The sequence below is a fragment of the Mytilus galloprovincialis genome, chromosome 1, assembly GCF_965363235.1.
Source record: "Mytilus galloprovincialis chromosome 1, xbMytGall1.hap1.1, whole genome shotgun sequence".
Classification (NCBI taxonomy): domain Eukaryota; kingdom Metazoa; phylum Mollusca; class Bivalvia; order Mytilida; family Mytilidae; genus Mytilus; species Mytilus galloprovincialis.
The window spans coordinates 23,707,042-23,729,634 of NC_134838.1; the positions used below are offsets into that span (position 1 = coordinate 23,707,042).

At 32.1% G+C, this 22,593-nt stretch overlaps 2 protein-coding genes across 5 annotated transcripts in view; one reads left to right on the forward strand and one right to left on the reverse strand.

Moving 5' to 3' along the window:
* Window positions 1-1,845: 1,845 nt before the first annotated feature.
* LOC143070297 (choline transporter-like protein 1) overlaps window positions 1,846-22,593 on the forward strand; it is a 30,766-nt gene continuing 10,018 nt past the window's right edge. The window contains exons 1-12 of one of the 4 annotated variants that reach the window (XM_076244723.1): window positions 1,846-2,081; window positions 3,015-3,096; window positions 6,842-6,946; window positions 7,296-7,438; window positions 7,825-8,058; window positions 8,523-8,631; window positions 8,786-8,849; window positions 10,732-10,840; window positions 18,756-18,834; window positions 20,009-20,056; window positions 21,131-21,202; window positions 22,329-22,395. In XM_076244723.1, coding sequence (XP_076100838.1) covers window positions 3,061-3,096; window positions 6,842-6,946; window positions 7,296-7,438; window positions 7,825-8,058; window positions 8,523-8,631; window positions 8,786-8,849; window positions 10,732-10,840; window positions 18,756-18,834; window positions 20,009-20,056; window positions 21,131-21,202; window positions 22,329-22,395 — 1,066 coding nt within the window. In that variant the 5' untranslated portion in view covers window positions 1,846-2,081; window positions 3,015-3,060. Of the gene's footprint in view, window positions 2,082-2,452; window positions 2,539-2,585; window positions 2,605-2,663; window positions 2,739-3,014; window positions 3,097-6,841; window positions 6,947-7,295; window positions 7,439-7,824; window positions 8,059-8,522; window positions 8,632-8,785; window positions 8,850-10,731; window positions 10,841-18,755; window positions 18,835-20,008; window positions 20,057-21,130; window positions 21,203-22,328; window positions 22,396-22,593 lie in introns of those variants that run through there. The other 3 variants (XM_076244725.1, XM_076244726.1, XM_076244724.1) reach the window with 3 other exon arrangements.
* LOC143058358 (melatonin receptor type 1B-B-like) lies at window positions 16,021-18,247 on the reverse strand. Its single transcript, XM_076231887.1, has 3 exons — window positions 18,238-18,247; window positions 17,503-17,718; window positions 16,021-17,383 (listed from the first exon to the last, which is right to left on the reverse strand). The coding sequence occupies exons 1-3, from the start codon at window positions 18,245-18,247 to the stop codon at window positions 16,554-16,556; spliced, it is 1,056 nt and encodes a 351-aa protein (XP_076088002.1). The 3' UTR covers window positions 16,021-16,553.

The window sequence follows — 22,593 nt, forward strand, 5'->3', positions numbered from 1 at the left end:
AACAAAAAACAACATATCAGTTCTCATAAGCAGGTAAGATGTTCGAGACACAGTCAGTCGGTGTTTTAACTGGTTAAAATCACTGCTACCTTGGTTATAGGATTTAGATATTTTGTATTCTTCGCACTGAATATTCAATTTGATAATATATATATACTCTTCGCCTGTTTTGGGTGAATTTTAACTTTGCATGGATCCAATCCCTTCGTGATATTTACTATTCATACCGTAAAATACAACTGTTATCAAGTATGGATAGTAAAAAGGGAAATAATTAATGTATTAAATTTTAACCAAAGATATGTGGTATTCAAATATAAAGCTGAATGGGCAAGTTGTAAAAACTTTAAATGAATAAATTACGGAAAGTTGTGTGAAGTTGACTTTATAGGGCAGTAACTCTTTATGGGGTCAATTGACCATTTTGGTCATGTTGTCTTATTTGTAGATTTCACTTTGCTGAACCAGTTTGCTGTTAACAGTTTATCTCTATCTATTATAATATTCAAGATAATAACCAAAAACTGAAAAGTTTCGCCCTTAAAATTACCAATTCTGGGGCATCAACCAACAAAGAGTTGTCTGATGCATCTAGACATTTTAGGGCAGATAGTGTTTGTTCTGGTGAACATTTTAAACCCATGTAAGATTTGCACTAAATGCTTTAGTTTCAGAGCTATAAGCCAAACACTACATTTTACCCAGTGTTCTATTGTTTTTGCCATGGCGGCTATCTTGGTTGATGGACGGGGTCATCAGATACATTTTTTTTTAAACGAGATACCCTAAGGATGGTTTAGGCAAGTTTGGTTTCATTTGGCCCAGTAGTTTCAGAGGAGGAGATTTTTCTAAAAGTTAACGGACGACGGACGTCAAGTGATGAGAAAAGCTCGTTTGGCCCTTTTGGGCCAGGTGTTCTAAAAAACAAACAAGATTCTCACTCACCAAGCCGAGGTCTTTTAAAAATATGATAAAGATCAAACTTTATAAAAGATAGAAAACACAAAATCAATAAATTAGAAGATGAAAAAAAATTGCATTATGGGAAAAAGTACTAAATGTCATCATTATGTGGTGTTACAACTCAAAATTTTAACGGCAATATTTCAAAGCCGATCTCGAGATATGACATCACACGGGCTTATTGGCGTATTATCATTATGATCTCTTGACTATCAGTCAAAGAACATTAACATTGACCGTGTTGATATAGTAACAGTCAACAGACATTGGTATCGAAACAGGTTTATTAAAACAAAGTAAATCAAAGTAAATGGCAAGGGCATTGCAGCATTCTATGTCCATTTCTACATTTGCATCGAAAGAAAAATACGCATAATATAGATACAGGATCAACAGGAGCATACAGAGAATGGTCAAATACTCCTGCTTTGCCTGAAGAAAGTGCACACTTAGTTATTGTGAAGAAAAACAAAATCAAAGAAGAAAGTAGGAACTGTGCGTTTCATGTCAAATCGAAACCAACTCCGAAACATACTATTTTTAATTGAGGGAAAGATGCAATGGGACAAAAAACAACTGATCGATATCTACCCATCTAGGCATAGATAAACAAATAGTATGCTTATTTCGTTTCGAAATTTTGAATTTACTTGAGAAAGTTGACAATCAAAAACGTTCTAGCTCCTGGGATACTTGGACAGATTGTATCAGATTTCAAAATGCATAAATAAACAACATTTGATGTCTCATTCAATGTAAGAGCTAGAAGAAAAAACTGCACGCTAATTTAAATTATTATGTTTACATAAGGTGATTTCCTGCAGTCACGATGAAAAACAAAACTCGATAGTTTCATGAATTCAATATTGTATTGACAGAACATTTTGCTTTGAAGAGTAATTGATCTGTTGATGTATTCACTGTAGCTGTACAAGGTAATCTATATTCTGTTGGACTGAATCGTCCGTATGACAACCTACAGACACGCACATACCTGTCGAATTACATTGACCATATTATTGACAATGATATGGTTATTAAATTGATCATACCGCCTGGAATGATTGATTGAGGTACACTTGTACAATAATTGTAAGATCTATGATGATAAAAGAACGGTAAGTATGATTTATTGTACTAATGATTTCAATTCATCATTATAGTAAGAAATATATCTATTACTATTCTAGAGACTTTGTTTTCAAAATTTAATATCTTATATATTGTTACTTCTTGGTTAAACATAGTTGGTATTAGCCAAAAAATAATCATGGAAAGGTTTGAATTGTATATATTGCGCAACGTTGCCAACTTGGGATACACTTTGTTTTTATGACATATATATATGCGTGAAAAAATAACATTTTATCTATTGCTTAACATCGGAAAACACTTCCTTTGAAAACATATCTTTATGAGTGATACATATGATTGTGGTAAACTGATGCCTTGGGCACAGCTTAAACATCCTGTATTGCAAATTTAACAAAATAATTACATGTACAGATCTAAAGGTGTATTGTTTAATGTTTTACTGCATAATCATCTATGCAATTATAAATAGTTGTTCTCATGGTAAGAAAAAAAATATCATATGATAAATGATTTTTTTAGGTTAATTTTTCCCATCAGTTTATAAAGGTATGTTCATATGTTATAGGACTAATATGTAATATTTTTAAGAAGGATGGTTTATCAATAGACCGTAATATTTATGTTGTTTACTATAATAATTGGTAAAACAACTGTTCATTTATATGTATTCCAAGTCTAAGGTATGTAAATAAGTGCTAGGTTTACTTTGGGGGCATACAACTGGCCCGACATCAGAACAATTTCAAAATGCTTGTATACAACCTAACAATACACAAAGAAATAAAAAAACACATGAAAACACACAAAACAACATATGTATTTGACCTCTTTAAATTCTTTTTCTTTATAGTATTAGGTAAAAGTAAACTTATTTTAGAAATGTTGTTTTTACATGAAAAAAACTTGAAGAAATGTTTGTTTATTAACGACGTATAAAACATGAATTTATTTTGAAGTTTGTCAAGTAATAGTAAAATCTTTGGACTTTGTTAGTGTAATGGGATGCCAAGCCTAGGAAATACGATTCGACCAATTGAGGTAAGATGTCAAACCATTGACGAACAATATATTACAGTCATTCCTTATAAAAAAAAGTAAAATCACAAAAGTATTGAACTCTGAGTAAAATTCACAACGGAAAGTCCATTATCAAATGACAAAATCAAAAGCTAAAACAAATCAAACAAATGAATAACAACTGTCATATTCTTGACTTGGTACTGACTGCCATTTTCTTATGTGGAAAATTGTGAATTAAAAATAGTTTATCTAGCTAAACCTCTTAATTGTATGACAGTCGAATACAATTCTAATATATTGTCAAAGCTGTGTGAACAAAACAAACAGACATAATAGGTAAAAGTGTAAAAAAAAAGGGGTACAGCAGTCAACATTGTGTAATAATCTTAATCAATATAAAAGCAAACAAATATTTCACAAAGAAGCACAAAAAGGAATATAGACAAAGCAAATTAGCAAAATTTAAAGACAAGAATACAAAAATATACCATTGCACAAGAACACAATGACGGGATGCATGAGTGCAGAGCTACGTCATATGGAACAAAAAAAGGCACATACACAAAGCACAGTAGCAAAAATGAAAGATATTTATACAAAAATTATCAAAGAACAATAACGCAATCACGAGATGTATAAGTACAGAGCCACGTCAAATGGATATCACAAAAAAACCCAGACTAAACAGTAAAAGTATTATTCATAAAGACCATGTAATTTAGTTCAAAATTTCATATTTTTTAAAGGAGTAAATCATAAAAAAAGCAAATATACCACTGTCACATGACTAAACTATGTCTACTTGATAAACAAAAAAACCCACCAAATATACCACTTTACTTGCGAAAAAAAAATTCATCAGGTAGGCTCATGACACCGTCTGAAAGACTAAAAGTTTTATAAATTATACAGTACAAATCAGAAACGCCAAAACAGACTGAACATAAAAAGTTGATCATAATGCATATTTACATTGGGGAAGTTGCAACTGTAGTTGTAGCACAGTTACACAGTTTTATCCTGCAATTGGGTGTCCTACTATACAGATACAGCCCTACAGATATCGCTATGCTGTATCTGTATACTATACATATATCGCGTTAAAGCTCTGCCCACTGCCGGACTGAGTATTGTTTGAACCTGTGTGACCTCAGACACTAAACAGTTTTAAAACATTTGACTTTTCTACTCTGTACACTAGTATTCCACATTCCAAACTAAAAGACAAATTGAAAGAGTTGGTATTGCTTTGCTTCGTAAAAAAGAATGGCCAACGTAGATACAAGTATCTTGTCTTAGGGAGGGATAAATCCTACTTTGTAAAGGATCACTCTGATTCGAACAAAAAATTCTCTGAAACTGATATTATCAAGATGCTTAATTTCTTGATTGACAACATATTTGTTACGTTCGGAGGACGTGTTTTTCAACAGACTGTCGGCATTCCAATGGGAACAAACTGTGCCCCTCTACTTGCCGACTTGTTTCTTTATTATTATGAGGCTGACTTCATGCAGGAACTTCTTAGGAAGAAAGATAAGAAGTTAGCACTATCCTTTAACTCTACGTTTCGCTATATAGATGATGTTCTTTCACTAAATAATTCAAAATTTGGTGACTATTGGAACGCATCTATCCAATCGAGTTAGAGATAAAGGATACTACAGATACAGTTAAGTCGGCCTCATATCTTGACTTACATCTAGAAATTGACAATGAGGGTCGGTTGAAAACAAAACTTTACGACAAAAGAGATGATTTCAGCTTTCCAATTGTGAACTTTCCATTTCTAAGTAGCAACATTCCAGCAGCACCTGCATACGGGGTATATATATCCCAATTGATACGATATTCCCGTGCTTGCATTTCCTATCATGATTTTCTTGATAGAGGGTTGCTCCTCACAAGGAAGCTATTAAACCAAGAGTTCCAAATGGTGAAGTTGAAATCATCCCTTCGTAAATTTTACGGACGCCATCACGAGTTGGTTGACCGTTATGGAATAACCGTATCACAAATGATATCGGATATGTTCCTTGCGTCGTAACTACAATCCCCTCCCCTTTCCCGAATGTGACCTACCGAATTAGACTATTTACCGGATTTGTTATCACATAAGCAACACGACGGGTGCCGCATGTCGAGCAGGATCTGCTTACCCTTCCGGAGCACCTAAGATCACCCCTAGTTTTTGGTGGGGTTCGTGTTGTTTATTCTTTAGTTTTCTATGTTGTGTCATGTGTACTATTGTTTTTCTGTTTGTCTTTTTCATTTTTAGCCATGGCGTTGTCAGTTTGTTTTAGATTTATGAGTTTGACTGTCCCTTTGGTATCTTTCGTCCCTCTTTTATTGTCTATTTATGTCTATTTATATATAAGGAGACAAAAAGAAAAGAACAACATTATATAGCGTATTCTCCAGGACCGGGAAATTTGAAAGGGTTCATTTTACTCATTTATTTTATTAAGGTTGTATTTTGTATACTGTTGTATGCATTTTCTACTTTTTGTTTTTTGTCTTGATATTGTCAGTATGTTTTCGACTCTTGAATTTGACTATCCCTTTGATATCTTCTGCCTCTCTTTTACGACTGTTCAAATCTCATTAATCGAGTAAGAAGACATTTCAAGGTAACTAAAACTAGAGGCCACAAAGATCCTGTGTCGCTTACATTGGTCTATGTGCATATTAAATAAAGGACACATATGACAAAATTTTTGGTGATGGAGATGTGTTTGTAGATCTTACTTTACTGAACTCTCTTGGTGCTTACAATTATCTCTATCTATAATGACATTGGCCCAGTAGTTACAATGGAAACTCTTTTGTAAAAATTTACCAAAATTTACGAAAAATTGTTAAAAATTGACTATAAAAGGCAATAACTCCTTAAGGGGTCAACTGACAATTTTGGTCATGTTGACTTATTTGTAGATCTTACTTTGCTGTAGATAATTGCTGTTTGCAGTTTAACTCTATCTATGATAATATTCAAGATAATAACCAAAAGCTGCAAAACTTTTCTTAAAATTACCAATTCAGGGGTAGCAACGCCTGATTTGTCTGAAAATTTCAGGGCAGACATATGTTGACCTAATAAACAATTTCACCACATGTCCGATTTGCTCTTAATGCTTTGGTTTCAGAGATATAAGCCAAAGTCTACATTTTACCCCTATGTTCTATTTTTATGAAAATACGGATTTTTTGTGTTATTAAATTTGCTGTTACAAAATGTTCAAAAAATATTATAAATTAAGGAATGTATCTCCCTCATACAAAGCTCTGATTCCTTTCACGGATTTGGCTATACTTTTTTGGAACTTTTGGATTATAACTCTACATCTTTTATATAAGCATTGGATTTTACATATTGGTTACGAGCATCACTGAAGAGACATTATTTGTCGAAATGCGCATCTGGTGCAGAAAAATTGGTACCGTTAATGTTGTTATATTTAGCCATGGCGGCCATCTTGGTTCGTTGGCCAAGTCACCGGACACTTTTTTTTAATACTAGACACCTCAATAATGATTGTGGCTAAGTTTAGTTAAATTTGTCTTAGTTGTTTCAGAGGAGAACGTTTTTGTAAAAGTTAACGACACGACGTCGGACGACGGATGCCAAGTGATGAGAAAAGTTTATTTGGCAATACGGATCAGATGAGCTAAAAAGATTTGTTAAGGGATCGTTTTTAGAAGTACATATTTTTTTATTACATCGTAATCAAGTAAAGATATTTATATTTCTTTTGCATTTTAGGTTAACGAATTAAATAAGCCAGCAGTTTCTATTAGTCCAAAGGAAAACAGAAGTTGCAGAGATGTGGTTTTCCTTCTTATATTTCTAATTGTTATTGGAGGGATGGTATGTATTTTATATCAATCAACTAAATATCCTTATCCGAAAGCATCAAACACGGGATCATATTATCAATCTTTAACTATAATAATGATAGCAGTTACAACATTAATGTTTATAGAAGCAACAGAAACAAAGGCAATACCAATGTAGAAAAAAAAATTCAAATAATCTATTTGGAAAGCATTTGCAATTTTTGTCCTGTTTTAATTGTTGTGTTATGCGTAGGGATTGCTTTGTGGCATAGATTTATTAAGGTCATAGCTAGTCGTGCCAGATTTACATTGGAAACCAATGCTTGACAATGGGACTGTTATTGGATTCCTTTAAAGCAATACTTTATTTCTTCTTGTAGTGCTATTGTTCTTATGTGGCATTATGTTATGGAGATCCATACAGATTAGTTTATGGTGTGGATAGCTGGGGAAATGTCTGCAACAAGAAAAATATAAAAATTCCAGATGTACCACACTCAGGGAGAGATACACGTGGCAAAATGTAAGAGAATAATTATTTGAATTAAAATCAAAGATATCGTAGTTGCAATGTTTAAAATTCATAGACTAAATGAGGATAGATGATAGGTAAAAAGTAAAATAACAAAATTATGTCATACATATTTTTGATAAACTTTGCGAGAGGAAATGGCAACCTAAAGCATCATTTTGGCAAATTTTAGCCTAATGAAAAATACACAAACAGCAAGCCAGACACATTATATTTTGTACTTAACGATTTCAACCAATTTCATTGAGCACAATGTATGCACATTCTTGGCATAATCATACAAAACGCATACATATTATCTGACGGTTACTCTTTACTTAGCAAATTGATCAAATATCACATTTTCGGATTGAAATAAAGTTGTGTTATGTTTTTAGTAAACTGTTCTTTTTCGATGAGACTGTGCTGAGTAACTATGTAATTGGACAAGCAATCACGTATAATAAACCAAGCGTGTGTGTGACGTCATGTCCTAATGCTGATATATCATCATATGAAATGTTGAAGAACCACACCCAGCACACAGGACTAAGTTATTGTGTGTATGACTATAAGCTTAATGGGAATTCATCAGATGCTAACAGTTGTACAGGGCTACCTATTTCCAAACAGTAAGTAATATGTAATTCAAATGTCAGATGGTCACGAACAATGTAATATAATGGACCCTGTCAAGGTTACCTTTAGATTTTACGATTGGTGTCGGAAGAAAGCGACCATTTTAAAAGCATCGCAGAACAAGAGATAAATTGACAAATAGCATGGTGAAAATGTCAATACGTACTGTTCATTTACTTTATTTACCATGTGATATAATCAAATTTTCTTATTGTTAGTCTATTTATAAAATGAAATTAAATTTTAAAATTGAAATCTATTTATTAATTATAGATATGTTATGTTTTTTTTATTTCGATAAGAGACTGCTGTTCATTATTACTTTTATCTTTCTCAATATTCACTCCCTGAAATCATTTTTAAAATTAGTTACCCATGATATCTTTAACATCTATTTTAACAGGCTTTTTGTTTTATTACAAGTCGTAATCTGAAATCGGTTTTCTAATTATTTCAGGAAATCCATACTGTTTAGATGCGTGCCTTCGACAGTTTCGGCTGCATACGATTTCTTAATTGGTTTTATTGATAATATCTTAAATTCAATCGATGAAAACTTTACACAAGTAAGTAAATAGTTTTGTCAATATTTATCTGCTTTTTGTAAAGTTGTAATTTTCTTTGAAAATAAAATAGATTTTCTAGAATCTTTTTACAAGGCACATTTAAATATTCAAAAAATAAAAATCAATTGTATATTTTCTTTCTCTTAAATTCTAGAAATGTGTATCCGATCTAGAGAAAACATGGCGAGAAATTTGTTATTTATGTGCTGTTGGATTAGGTAAGCAATATATAACACAACACATACTTCAATTTTAAAGGGGCACTAGCAACGAGACATATAAAAAAATTTAAAGTATGATTTTTTTTGTTCAATCATTAATGAAAGTGAAATAGAAATATAATAATTTGCTTTTATCAGCTAAAATGGTTCAATTTTGTCAAATAGAGCTAATACACATTGATAATAAATTATTCACTTGCAAGTGAAAAACTAGACCCCATTAAATTTGTATTCATGTGAACTCCAATATAACCCCGTAGAAAGAGGTGGAATACGCATGCATTGCCCGTGTGTGGTTATTTAAAGGAAAGAATGTCAACATTGAAAGTGAAACAAAGGTAAATAATTTGATTGACTAATTCGATCCACATAAAAACGACGATAAACATAAATTTATAATTCATAAAACAAAATTTAACAGACCTGTAAAAATCTAATTGCACGGTTTGCTTAATCTATATATATATATGTTTATGTTTACATCGATTATATGGTCATAGAAGGTCAACTCGATAGTTAATTATAAGGCGTCTTGGTTAAAATTCTTACGAAACGAAGCTACATCGCTGAGAACATGTTTGTAAATTGTTTATTTTATTTGATAGTCTGGAAAAATATTTTACATTGTTATAAACAACATATTAGAATTGGAGTCAAATCGGTTAACATGAATTTGGCAGCTAGTGCCCCTTTAATATTCAAAAATATCCGATCCTTTAATGTACTTATGTATTTCGTTGTTTGGCATCGTATATCCGTTGTGTCTCAAAATTGGAATAAATAATTACAAAATTGCACACTGTTTCTGTATTCTGTAATAAAATAAACATTGCATGATTATTAATCTGAAAATTATCCGTAGATTATACATGTACCAAATAATTCATCGAACAAATAATAAACAATGTGTGCTGCTGATTTCCTAGGAAGAAACATACTTCGTGCTTCATCGCGATTAACAACCATAATGATATACGTCACCAGTGAGTTGAAAAACTGTCGCATCGACCGTAAACTATTGTAGTTTCGATTTCAGCCATTTTTATTAGTTTTGGTTTTGACCAAAATTACGTTTAAATGAAGATGGAAATGTATAATATTTGGTTTTGACCAAAATTACGTTTAAATGAAGATGGAAATGTGAGTTGTAGCGGGACATGGTGTCATTTAGACACACATATTATTGTTTAGTTTGAGATTTGATATATTTTTGACTGATATAGTTGAAAATGATATTGCTACCGGTTTAATGATATTTGTAACAATACAAAAATCATGTCCAAATTCTGTTTAAAATGGTTCAAAAAGAGGAGTTCTCTGTGATTAAAGGGATCAAGTTATTGATGACAATGTATTTACTTTTATAAAATATAAAATATAGCAAATAAATAAAACGGCAAAGTAAATATTTAAACACACTTCTCTCAAAGATGATAATCATGGTTAATTTGCATTCGAGAACTGCAAAGAGAGGCGGCGAAAGATGCCAAACTCATAAGTCGAAAATAAACTGACAACGTCATGGTTAAACACGAAAAGAGCAATCATACACACAACAGTTCACAAAACAGAACATAGAAAACTAAACACTAAGCAACAAGTACCCACCAAAAACTCCAGACTTCATATGATCTATTTTTTTCAGGTGACATCAGGATATGGCGTGTAAACAAATGTAGGCATGCATAATGTTAAAACTAAATATGTTTATAATTATCTGCTGCTTGTTTTGTGTGTGTGTTGCTTCCAAATGAACTCCTTAAACTACCAAAATAATTTGAGCTGAGCTACAGTAGATATCTATGTTCCTTTGTATGCAAATAAAATGAAGGGGTTTGTAGCATGGTTTTTTTACTGTATTTTTTTAATATTTTTCCAGGTGTTTCATTGGTTATAGTCCATTTAATGAGGTTCATTGCAGGAGTAATTATTTGGTTGTCAATGTTTATTCTTGGAGCCGGCAGTGTTGGAGGTGCTGGTCTTTGTTGGTAAGATCTTTATAGTGCATTGTACATCCAGCTGGAACGGAATGATTCAAGTGCATTCTATATTTGTTTAAATTATTAAGTATGCGACAGTCGAAATCCGTCTTGTTTTCAGCCATTTGAAGGCTTTTAAATTCCCATTGACTCTTTCATGTACAACTAGGATTGTCTAGTGGAACCAACGTAATTTTGACAACTGATTTGATTGACTATTTCGTTAATCAGTTGATGAAAGTTTTACTCAAGTAAATATAAGGGGCTTAATCGCGTTGATTGTTTTTAATCATGATTGATCCTTTAATATGTACAACCATACTTCATTCTGTTAAAAAATTAATCAACATTTGACTTAGCTTAGGTAATTGAACATACTGGATTGGATTTCCGCGAAATTTGAAACCCCTAAATGATTTAATTAAGGTTTATCAACACTTAAATCAGCTAGAAAGTGCATCTCCAAATTGCTAAGGATAAGCAACGGAAATCTGAATCAGTCCATAATGATATTGCAGACAGAAAACTTGAACGTGCTGTAACCAGACAATCTGACGTCAAAAAATCGTCTTACTTTGGCACAACTTTTTGGAATTTTGGGTCATAAATGCTCTTCTACTTCTACTTCGTACTTGTTTGGATTTCTAACTATTTTGATCTGAGCGTCACTGATGAGTATTTTGTAGACAAAACCCGTATTGAATTAAAAGCCTGAAACCTTTGATAACTATTTACACCATTGATTCGATGCTACTCTGGTGGACGTTTCATCCCTAAGGGTATCGCCAGCCCAGTAGTAAGCACTTCGGTGTTGACATGAATATTAATTATATTGTCATTTTTTAAAATTTACTGTTTGCAAAAGCATGAATTATTCGAAATAAGTAAGGATTTTCTTATCCACGCATAGATAACCTAAGCCAATTTGGCACAACTTTTTGGAATTTTGGGTCATAAATGCTCTTCAACTTCGTACTTGTTTTTTTTAAAACTATTTTGATTTGAGTTTCACTGATGAGTCGTATGTAGACAAAACGCGCGTCTGGCGTATTAAATTATAAGCCTGGTACCTGTGATAACTATTTGCTGCCCTACCAACAACGATATAGATAGGCTAGATTTGTTCACGACCATCAATGTCCAGATGCATATATAATGACAATGCCACATCACACTGCGTCATTTGCGAATCATGTTTACGGCCGCAACATCAACTGAGAATCGCTGAATACCATGGCAGACATTTTTCTGATAAACAAAATACCCCAAAAATCGACAGCAGAAAAACATTTAAAGCCCTTAAGATTAAATCGTCAAAACACACTCTAAGGGACAAAGGCAAATCATGCCGAACAAAATTAATTGTCCTTTCTGACGATCATTCTGATGTTAGTAACAGGCTGTCATTGCCTCCGATGAAGATACACCTACTGATAAGGAGAAAACCAGGGTTTATTTACATACCACATGGTTTGCGCATTAAAACTTTCGAACTGTATTTGATTTTAAACAATGAATCAATGAAATTAACGTTCCTACATTTGTTTAGCAAATATTGCATATTCAAAAATGGGAGTTAAAAAGAATAACTTAGTGTTGCATCTCTATATGCAGAATATATACAGATAGCATTATACATAAATGAACGCCGCATTCCGTCTGGCCTGAGGGTGCATTCGTTATTACAAAAAATAATGAACGACAATGACATTCCAAATAAAGCAAATGGAATTAAAACAAAGAATTTTCGTTCTGATTGGAATTGATTCTTTAGTATATCTCTAGTATATCTGTTGATTAAGAAAATGACGAAACGCATAAAATTTGTATCAACATTGACAATAACAACAATATGTAACTGTATAATTTTAAATGAATATTCAACTCTACTGATATGATCATGTTTTGGATTTTACCTTTAAAAATGAAACACTTGAGGGCAATTTGCAAATAAAACTTTGTTCTTTTAATTTTTCAATAAAAAGTATTCAGTAGAAAAGAAAAATATTTGGATAAATAAATCTAGACAGGAAACTATTCTTACATCTAATCACAGAGAAACTATTGGCCGCTATGTTGAAAAAGGAAGTAAAAGTTTGTTAAAATAATGATCATGTGTTAGACACCCTTCTTCAATTAATTAAAGATCAGAAGAGTGTCATGTGTAAACAATTGTTTTATTTTTTTTATCATTTTGCACTGACTAGACTTTTAATCACTCTTGACATTCTATTAATATACTTATTTCATTGCGACAATGATTAACGAAATGAAAAATCTATAGAAAATGTTTTTTTTTTTGGCAACCAGTATAATTGTAAAAGGACATGACTGTCATCGCATAAGTTAAAAGTATAATCACAAAAAAAATGAACTCCGAGGAAAATTCACAACGGAAAGTTCGTTATCAAATTTCAAAATCAAAAGCTCAAACACATCAAACGAATGGTTGACAACTGTCATATTTTTGACTTGGTACAGGCATTTACTTAAGTAGAAAATGGTGGATTAAAACTAGTTTTATAGCTATCAAAACCTCCCACTTGTATGATATAAAATTGAGAATGGAAATGGGGAATGTGTCAAAGAGACAACAACCCGACCATAGAAAAAACAACAGCAGAAGGTTATCAACAGGTCTTCAATGTAGCAAGAAATTCCCACACCTGGAGGCGTCCTTCAGCTGGCGCCTAAACAAATATATACTAGTTCAGTGATAATGAATGCCATACTAATTTCCAAATTGTACACACGAAACTAAAATTAAAATAATACAAGACTAACAAAGGCAAGAGGCTCCTGACTTGGGACAGGCGCAAAAATGCGGCGGGGTTAAACATGTTATTGAGATCTCAACCCTCCCCCTATAACTCTAGCCAATGTAGAAAAGTAAACGCATAACAATACGCACATTAAAATTCAGTTCAAGAGAAGTCCGAGTCTGATGTCAGAAGATGTAACCAAAGAAAATAAACAAAATGACAATAATACATAAATAACAACAGGCTACTAGCAGTTAACTGACATGCCAGCTCCAGACTTCAATAACACTGATTGAAAGATTATGATTTCATCATATGAATATCAGGCACAATCCTTCCCGTTAGGGGCTTAGTATCATGATTAAACTCATCATAAATTTCTCTCGTTAAAATCTAAAACATTGTTACATACACATGCGAATCGAAAAGTTTAGATATATAAACACCGTAAGATGGGGACCAGGGAACGTCACCATCTAAAAATGGATAATTAACGATAGGAAATGAAAAATCATCTCTTTTATCATAAATTTTAGTATTGAGCTTTCCGTTAGTGATATAGACAGTCCAAAAATTGCCATTATATGACAACGATGTGTTAACGAAACAAAAAGACAATACATGTAGGTTAAATGGCAAAAATAAGGGTACAGCAGTCAACATTGCTTTATAATCTTTATTACTATTGATATCAAATGAATTTTTATGTAAATGTTTTGATTATTTCATAGCATTTAAAAACCCGTTTGATTTTTTACGTTAAATTGCACCTTTTCTTTTTTTTTCATATGAAAACCCAATTAGTCCAAAATGACAGAGATAAAAAGCGGAAACAATTTGATTTATAAAAGGCATACATATTCGTTAGATGTGCAAAGTTAAGTCAAATAAACTCTACATATGTCTAGTGGTGTATTATGGAAATCTAGTGTTGATGAATAGAACTAGTTTTAGTAATATAAAAAGGAGGAAGATACCAAGGAAACGTTCACAACTATTTAGCGAAGAGGAACTAACAACTCTAGATTATCTGCAGATATCACATCTTGCTTTGACTTCTTTGAATAGCTACTTAGTTGTTTTGGTTAATTGACAATTATTGATTATAAAGAGGAGTGGAAATCGGAATCAGTTTGGGGAAGGGAGTAGATACCATCAAACGTGTACTATAATTAACACTCAGCATGAAAGTATAAAGGTAGTTTTTGGATAATATTGAGAAAACGAATGATGATTTTAGATGGCCTTTTATAAACGGAGTACTTTGATAAGTCTTGTCATGAGGACTAAACTATTGAATAATGACGAGACTTAAATATTTCTGAACGGTTCTGTAGTGATTATAATCCTTAAATGAGCCCAAAAACAACTTCATAAGCCACACAATGTTTGAACAATACACATTAAGCGACTTCCAAAGGTCATAAGATAAACAATGTCACTTGTAATAATAGAAATAATGATAGAAAGAACAATAAGAAACGGGCACTTATATTTTGAAATTGATTGTTTATGATTTGTTCGCACTAAGTCTATGTTAAGTGTACTGAACGCTGTTTAAATCCGGGTTTACTTGATCTATTTACACTTATACTTTCTAAGATCAAGACATTTTAGCTCGCGAAGGGCCAAGTGAGCTTTTCTCATTACTTGGCGCCCGTCGTCTGTCGTCGTTAACTTTTACAAAAATCTTCTCCTCTGAAACAACTGGGCAAAATTTAACCAAACTTGGCCACCATCATCATTAGGGTATCTTGTTTAAAAAATATGTCCGGTGACCCGGCCAACCAACCAAGATGGTCACCATGACTAAAAATAGAACATAGGGGTAAAATGTTGATTTTAGCTTATATCTCTGAAACCAAAGCATTAAGAGCAAATCTGTTTATCAGGTCAAAATCTATTTGCCCATAAATTTTCAGACCATTCAGGCAATCTGTTGTTGAGTTGCTGCCCCTGAATTGGTCATTTAAAGAACATTTTGCAGCTTTTGATTATTATCTTGAATATTATTATTGATAGAGATAAACTGTAAACAGCAATTATGTACAGCAAAGTAAGACCTAAAAATAAATTACATGACCGAAATAGTTAATTGACCCCTTAAGGAGTTGTTGCCTTTTATAGTCAATTTGTAACAATTTCCATAAATTTTGTAAAATTTTACAAAACATTTTCCATGTAACTACTAGGCAAAGTTCATTATAGATATAAATAATTGTAAGCAGCACGAATGTTCAGTAAAGTAAGATCTACAAACACATCATCATCACCAAAACACAATTTTGTCATGAATCAATCTGTGTCCTTTGTTTAATATGCGCATTGACCAAGGTGAGCGTCACAGGCTCTGTAGTGTAATTTCCTTTTGTAATTTTGTAAGCTGTTTTTGTTATTCATGCAGACATAATGAGTCAATGATTAATTTCAACATTTTATTTTATATTTTTTTTTATTTTCTTCAATATCGAGATAACTTTCATGTGTGTTTTAAAACTTTTTGGCCGTATTTTGCAACATTTTCATATTTCCGGTTTTCAATGTTCTTCAATTTTGTATTGGAATTGGCATTGCAAGTTGAAACCATCTCATAAGTCTTCTGAAAACGAAACACACGCATGGTATACCAATAAACCTGGAATTTCTTTAGCATTTTTACAACCATTCGTTTTTAATTATATATTTTTTTTAAAATATTTAGGCTTTACGAACTATGTACCGGCTTAAAACGTGAAAAAAATAAACCCATTAAAAACATATTAAAACGTGAAAAAAATAAACCCATTAAAACATATTTGGATTTTATTTACAAAAAATGGATCTAGATTGAATACACAAACACATATTTTGATCTTATATGCATATAATTATATTAAAAAAATATTGCTAAAAGTTACAATATTTTGTGAACGTATGTCATTTACATGCCTACAATTACGTTTTTATGATACAGCTTGCATTTAGATTGTATAGTCATTCATTCTGTTACCAGATATTTCTATAATAGACGACAGAGGTTTTTTGAAAGTAGTATTTGTCTCGGATGTAGAAAGTCCACCACTTGTTGTTGATGATTCATTTCCCTCTCTATTTGAATTTTTACATCTTCCAAAACATACATCAAGATGAGCAATTCTATTAAAAGCAGCTTCGAATTTCGTATTGGTAAAATAATAAACAAGCCAGTTTATGGAAGGATGTAGATGTGCCCATACTGTTATGTATAAATGTACCTCATGGGGAAACGAATCATCTCTGTCTAGTACAATGAGTAGCGCATAAGGAATCCAACATGCAGCAAAAATTACATATATGATGCATAATGTTTTAGCAAGCCCAATCGAATACGACGACGTACGTCTTGAACTTGCAGTCTTTGTTTTCTTTCGGGATCCGCGAACTTTCAGAAATATGCTCAGATATGAAAATCCCACAACAACAACAGGAACCCAAACTAAAGTCACAGAAAACACCACTGTGTATGGATATGTTTCCATTCTATCCCAAATACATTCAAGGCTTTTTCTATCAAATGAGTGATCTCCAATTCCCGCAAAGTTTAATAATACTAGCAACAAACCAACGGAATAAAGACAACAACACATCAATATGCACGTTTTCTTTTTGAAGATTTTGCAGTAGAATTTATTTTGACAGATGTATATATATCTATTAAAACTAAGTAGGGCGATGCTTCCTAATGAGTTGACACATGCTATTGTACATCCAAAAGCTATTATCTGACAAAATCCTGGTAGCTTATCAAAGAATTCTTCTCCCTCAAGTTTTCCTGAAAAGGAGGAGACTTACAGTTAAAATTTCTTACTATTAAGTATGAATAAACAATTTAGTGCTTTTTGAGGTATATTGACAGAAATAAGATACAATAAATAAAATATATGTTCTTACCAACAATACTAAGGGGATCTGCTATTGTGGTAACATACATATCAGATATTGCAAGGTTTGCCATGAAAATACATTCCAATCTGTGCAACTTTTCTGTTGTGAAAATAGTAATTAAAATAAGAACATTTCCAAATGTTCCAAACAAAGCGGCTAACGCCAGTGTTATCAAGATAGGTATCGCAACGCCTGGTGCCTCGTTAACGAATTGATATCTATCTTGTCAAATTTCCTAACGTTGAATTCATAATTATGTAAATATATATTGCATATAACGCGCTCTAATCAAGAGTATAGAATGAACTAGCAAGGAAGTTATTATATTCATATACATATGAAATGAAGGGTAACATTTCCGTATTCTTGTTACTTAAAAGTATTTGTTGGGAAAACCATACTTAAATATTTACTAATAAGCAGACTTTGAATCCCGACTTTGAATACGATTGGGCATAAACAATAATAACGCATACAACGTTCTATGTTATCACATCTTTCAAAATTCATAGAATGCAATGATTGTTGAATAGAATATGTACTATCATGCTAATGCATCTTAAGTAAACCAGAATTGTGCAATATCATATATGTGGATTATTTTATTTTCGTAGATAACTGTTTTTGTGGAGTGGGGAAAATTGTTCTTTCGTTGGTGGAAAATTTCGTGGATCGGTTAACATTTACATGCAAGCCTATGAACAATGTGTACATCGTCGAACATCAAAACTAGTTATTTACTGTAACCCATCGAAATCTACGGGAGCGTATTAGCGCCACACAACATTTTATTAAATATTTCTTCCTATGGTTGCGTTATAACTAGCAATTTTTGCAATATAACGCAAACATTTGCAAATATCTTATTTGGTTGCCCCTTCCCCTATATTTATCTTTACAAAATTTGTGTTATGTTGAAGTAATCAAAGAACCACTAAGAAAAATATCAAATGTTTTAAACACATGCATGTGGTTTTGTCTTTTTGTCTTGCACAATTTATTATACACTAGAAAGTGAACTGCACTAACGCGTGTATGAATCAGGGTTTACTTTGAATGGGTTCTTCATTTAAACATTTTAAAACTATTTTTATTGCTTTTTAGTTATACTTTATTCGCTCAATTATTTTCTATATCTTAAAACCCACTACATTATGAAACTTGATTTCAAAGTCATGGAAACTGAACACTTTTATTTCATATTTATGATTTCATGAATTGTCATTCGTAAATTGCATTTGTTGCATTTATATTTTTAGGTATTATTACTACCGTTTTAGAGAGGACTCAACATCGACGAAATGGTTAATTGGCTCGATATGTGGAACAACTATTATGGTAAAAAACACTAACAAATATAGAAAATAAAATACAAACCATAAACACTGGGCAATATATATCAATTGCATTGGTAACTTGGTTAGAGTAAATGAATGCACAGATGGCAAGCAAAATAAGCATATATTCATATGATGTCGAGACAAAATTACTTCACCACCAATTAGTCTCTGACGGACAGCTGTCTCATAGGCATTCATACCCTTTTCTAATTTATATATACAAGACAGACTGGGTTGTATATATAAAAAAAAAACAGAATACCAAGAGGATATACATTTAGGTATATCACAAGACGAGTAATACAATTCCTAAATGTAAACAAAAATTTAAAAGTTCGTGCTTGAAAAATCAAGTGTATAACCCGTGTTTAGACAAAGCCATATCTCTTGCACGTAAAAGACACCCATGTTGATTTCGAAAAAGAGCAGACAAATGCCGCTACAAGGCAGCACTCGCACCCGCGAAGTCGAAAGGGATTTATTTCAGTTGCAAAAACTTGTTTCCCAATCCATTTTTTGAAAAAACAATTTTTTGAATTTCTTCTATGATGACTATCAACATTTTCATGAGGAAATTGTCTAGATTGCGTGTGATATAAAGTTATCTTCGGTACTACTGGTAAATGCCTCCGATATCCGAATAACCCCTCGAAAGCTGCGAGGGTACAGTGGCATACATGTACACTCCCTATCTGGATTAATGGAGATGTGTCACTAACGTATGTTTTTATACGACAATTATTTTTACAAGGACAATCAATCCCAACCCATCACAAAGGGAGTGCTAGAACAACGGGAAGTCTGTTATTATGGTGGAGGAAGCCGAAGTACTCGGAGAGAACAACCGGGCCACTCGGTGGAAACAGAAAAACCAGAGAGATATCAGAAGATTGATCTCCAGGTCAAAGTAGGGGACAACTTTCACCAACCAAGGCCCCCAAAGTACTTATTCTAGTTTAAACTACGGTCTGGTAGTGGTACCAGAGAATTATAGTTATCCCGTACCACTGTAAACCCGTTCCGACGTCAACTCTAACCACTAAAATAAAACATGTACCAATGCAAACTCAAACCACTGCTAACTCGTACCAACTTATTTAAATGCATTTAAATGGTGTTTAATTATGAAAATATACTTTACTTGTTAGCATGTTGAGAATGTTTTATTTCAGATAATAATTTTGCTGATATTGCTGATAATGAGAAAAAGAATAGGCTTGGTGAGTATCATTTAAGGTTGTCTAGCAATATCACGAATCCCCTACCATATTTTACAAATTGTTTTGTACAAAATTGTTTTATGGATACCACAAATAGTATAAAACGAGAGATAAAACAGTGCGTTCCATTTAAGTTTCTACCCTAATCAAATATTGTCTTGGTATTATTTGGCACAACATTTCGAAATAATTTTGGAATTGTAGTGCTCCTCAACTTCGTTTTTATTTTATGATATCTTTATAATTCTGAATCAAGCCTGATATCTTGTAACATAACAAACATATTAGGTTATGTTTTACATGTGTTTCAGAATATCAAAACAAACATGTACATTGTTTATGATTTTATCAAACGTAGATCACAAAACATTTTGGAAAACATATAGTGAGATGAAATTCCTTGTTATGATAAATACAAATAAAAGAGATCTGGTGATGATATTAAAACCAAAAACACACTTTTCGCGTATACAGATAATTAGCCGTAAGCCAAGTAAAAAAGAGCCGAAAGATACCAGAGCGAAATTCAAACTCATAAATAAGAGTAAGAGAGGATAATACATAGGAAAATCTCGAACATAATTTGTCTCCTGGTTGTTAATTTGATTTAACCCTCATATAAAATGTTGTTAAACACAACATACGAAACATATAATTACAAATCGTCTGTAAAACCTCTATTGTGTATGTTTGGTAAATAGTTTGTTAAAAAATTGGAAAAAAGACGAAACATATCAAGGTGACATTCAAAACTCTTAATTATAAAAAAGAAGATGTGGTATGCTTGCCAATGAGACAAGTCAAGAATACTAACAAAGCTAGGGTAAAAAAATGACAGATAAAGAATAGACAAAGAAGTTCTGAAAATAATTATTAGAAAACGAAGTACTAAGTAACACAAATCCCACGAAAAACTGAGGATGTTCATAGGTGCTTCGAAAAGGTGAACAGAACCACAGATTCAGTGATGTTACAATCATTGAAAGTTGGTTTGTTTGGTAAATTAATGACTTATTTTTTGTAATTTACTCATGACAATGCAATGTTGTGAAGACATTTTGTTTATTGTTATAGGTAGTAGAACTATTTAAAGAAGCTGGAAAAGCAATAAAAGATATGCCACTACTTATAATTCAACCTATATGGGTATAATTGTATTTTATTAGATAATTGAACATTAAATCTTGGAGTTATATCAAATTCAGAAAAAAAGTACTTGGCGCTGATGTCAAACAGTTCAAATTGACGTTGCATGACCAAGATATGGAAAATTCCATTCAAATAGTACATAATGATAACCAAGTTTTCAAAATACATGTAACGCAATACAAGAACCACACAACAAACAACTATAAACTAATGCACAGTTTGCACAAAGATGTGTTATTTGCAATTACCAGATATAACAAACAGCTTAGGTTTTGAGATAAAGAACTAAATTATATACAAGGAATGCTATTATATTTTGTGGTAAAAAGAAGATGTGGTATGATTGCCAATGAGACAGCTCTTCACAAGAGACCAAAATGACACAGAAATTAGCAACTATAGGTCATTGTTACGACGCATAATGAGAATTCTTATAAAACTACATGCAATTTAACCACATTACATGATATATAAAGTAAGGCGATGTGATATGATTGCGAATGAGACAAATGTCCACCAGACAACAAAAGACGTAGATGTAGGAATATAAAGGTTACTGTAACGCATTCAACAATGAGCAAAACACAAATCGAATACCAAGCTATAAAAGGCCCCGATATGTCACAATGAAAAACAGTGCAAACGAGAAAAACTAATTATCTTTTTATTTTTATTTTTATCTGGAGATACAGCAAGAATGCAGATGATAGCACTGGTACATCAATACTTTTAAAGTTTACTGCACTCGAGTCGTCGGTTACGGAAAAGATATGATTAAAATGTTAATTGATTTATTAATCGTTACTTGCTAAACGTCCAGTAGAATTTTTTGAATATTCAGAACGAGGATTTTATTTCTTAAGTTTGGATAGACGAATAGGTTAACACACGAACATTACTTACGATATAATTTTCTGTCTGACGCCGAATTGATGACACAATGACATACACATATTAATACTTAATCACGTCATTGGATTATTATTTTTAAATATTATGATCGTTGAAAATGCTTTCGGATGAATTCAAACATTAACTACAAAATAATAATACAAACATAAGATCAATGGGAAATAAGTATCATAATATTATGTTTGCAAATTTACTTCTTGTGTTTTTGCAGACTTTTGTTTGCTTAGTCCTTGAGTTGATTTGTTTGGTATTTTTCTTCAGCTACATACTGACCTCCGGTAAGTGTTCTGACACAATACGGTTTATTATCGGACTTATATTAAAGATGTTAGCATTCGCGTATATAGTTTCTATTTTAATGACATGTTAAGCAAATGTTGGACAGAATACAATTCCATTGCATTTTTTTAAAAGATTTTTTATAGCTGATTTACAAAAAAAATTTACTCATATTTATTTCAAATTCTATCGATAAG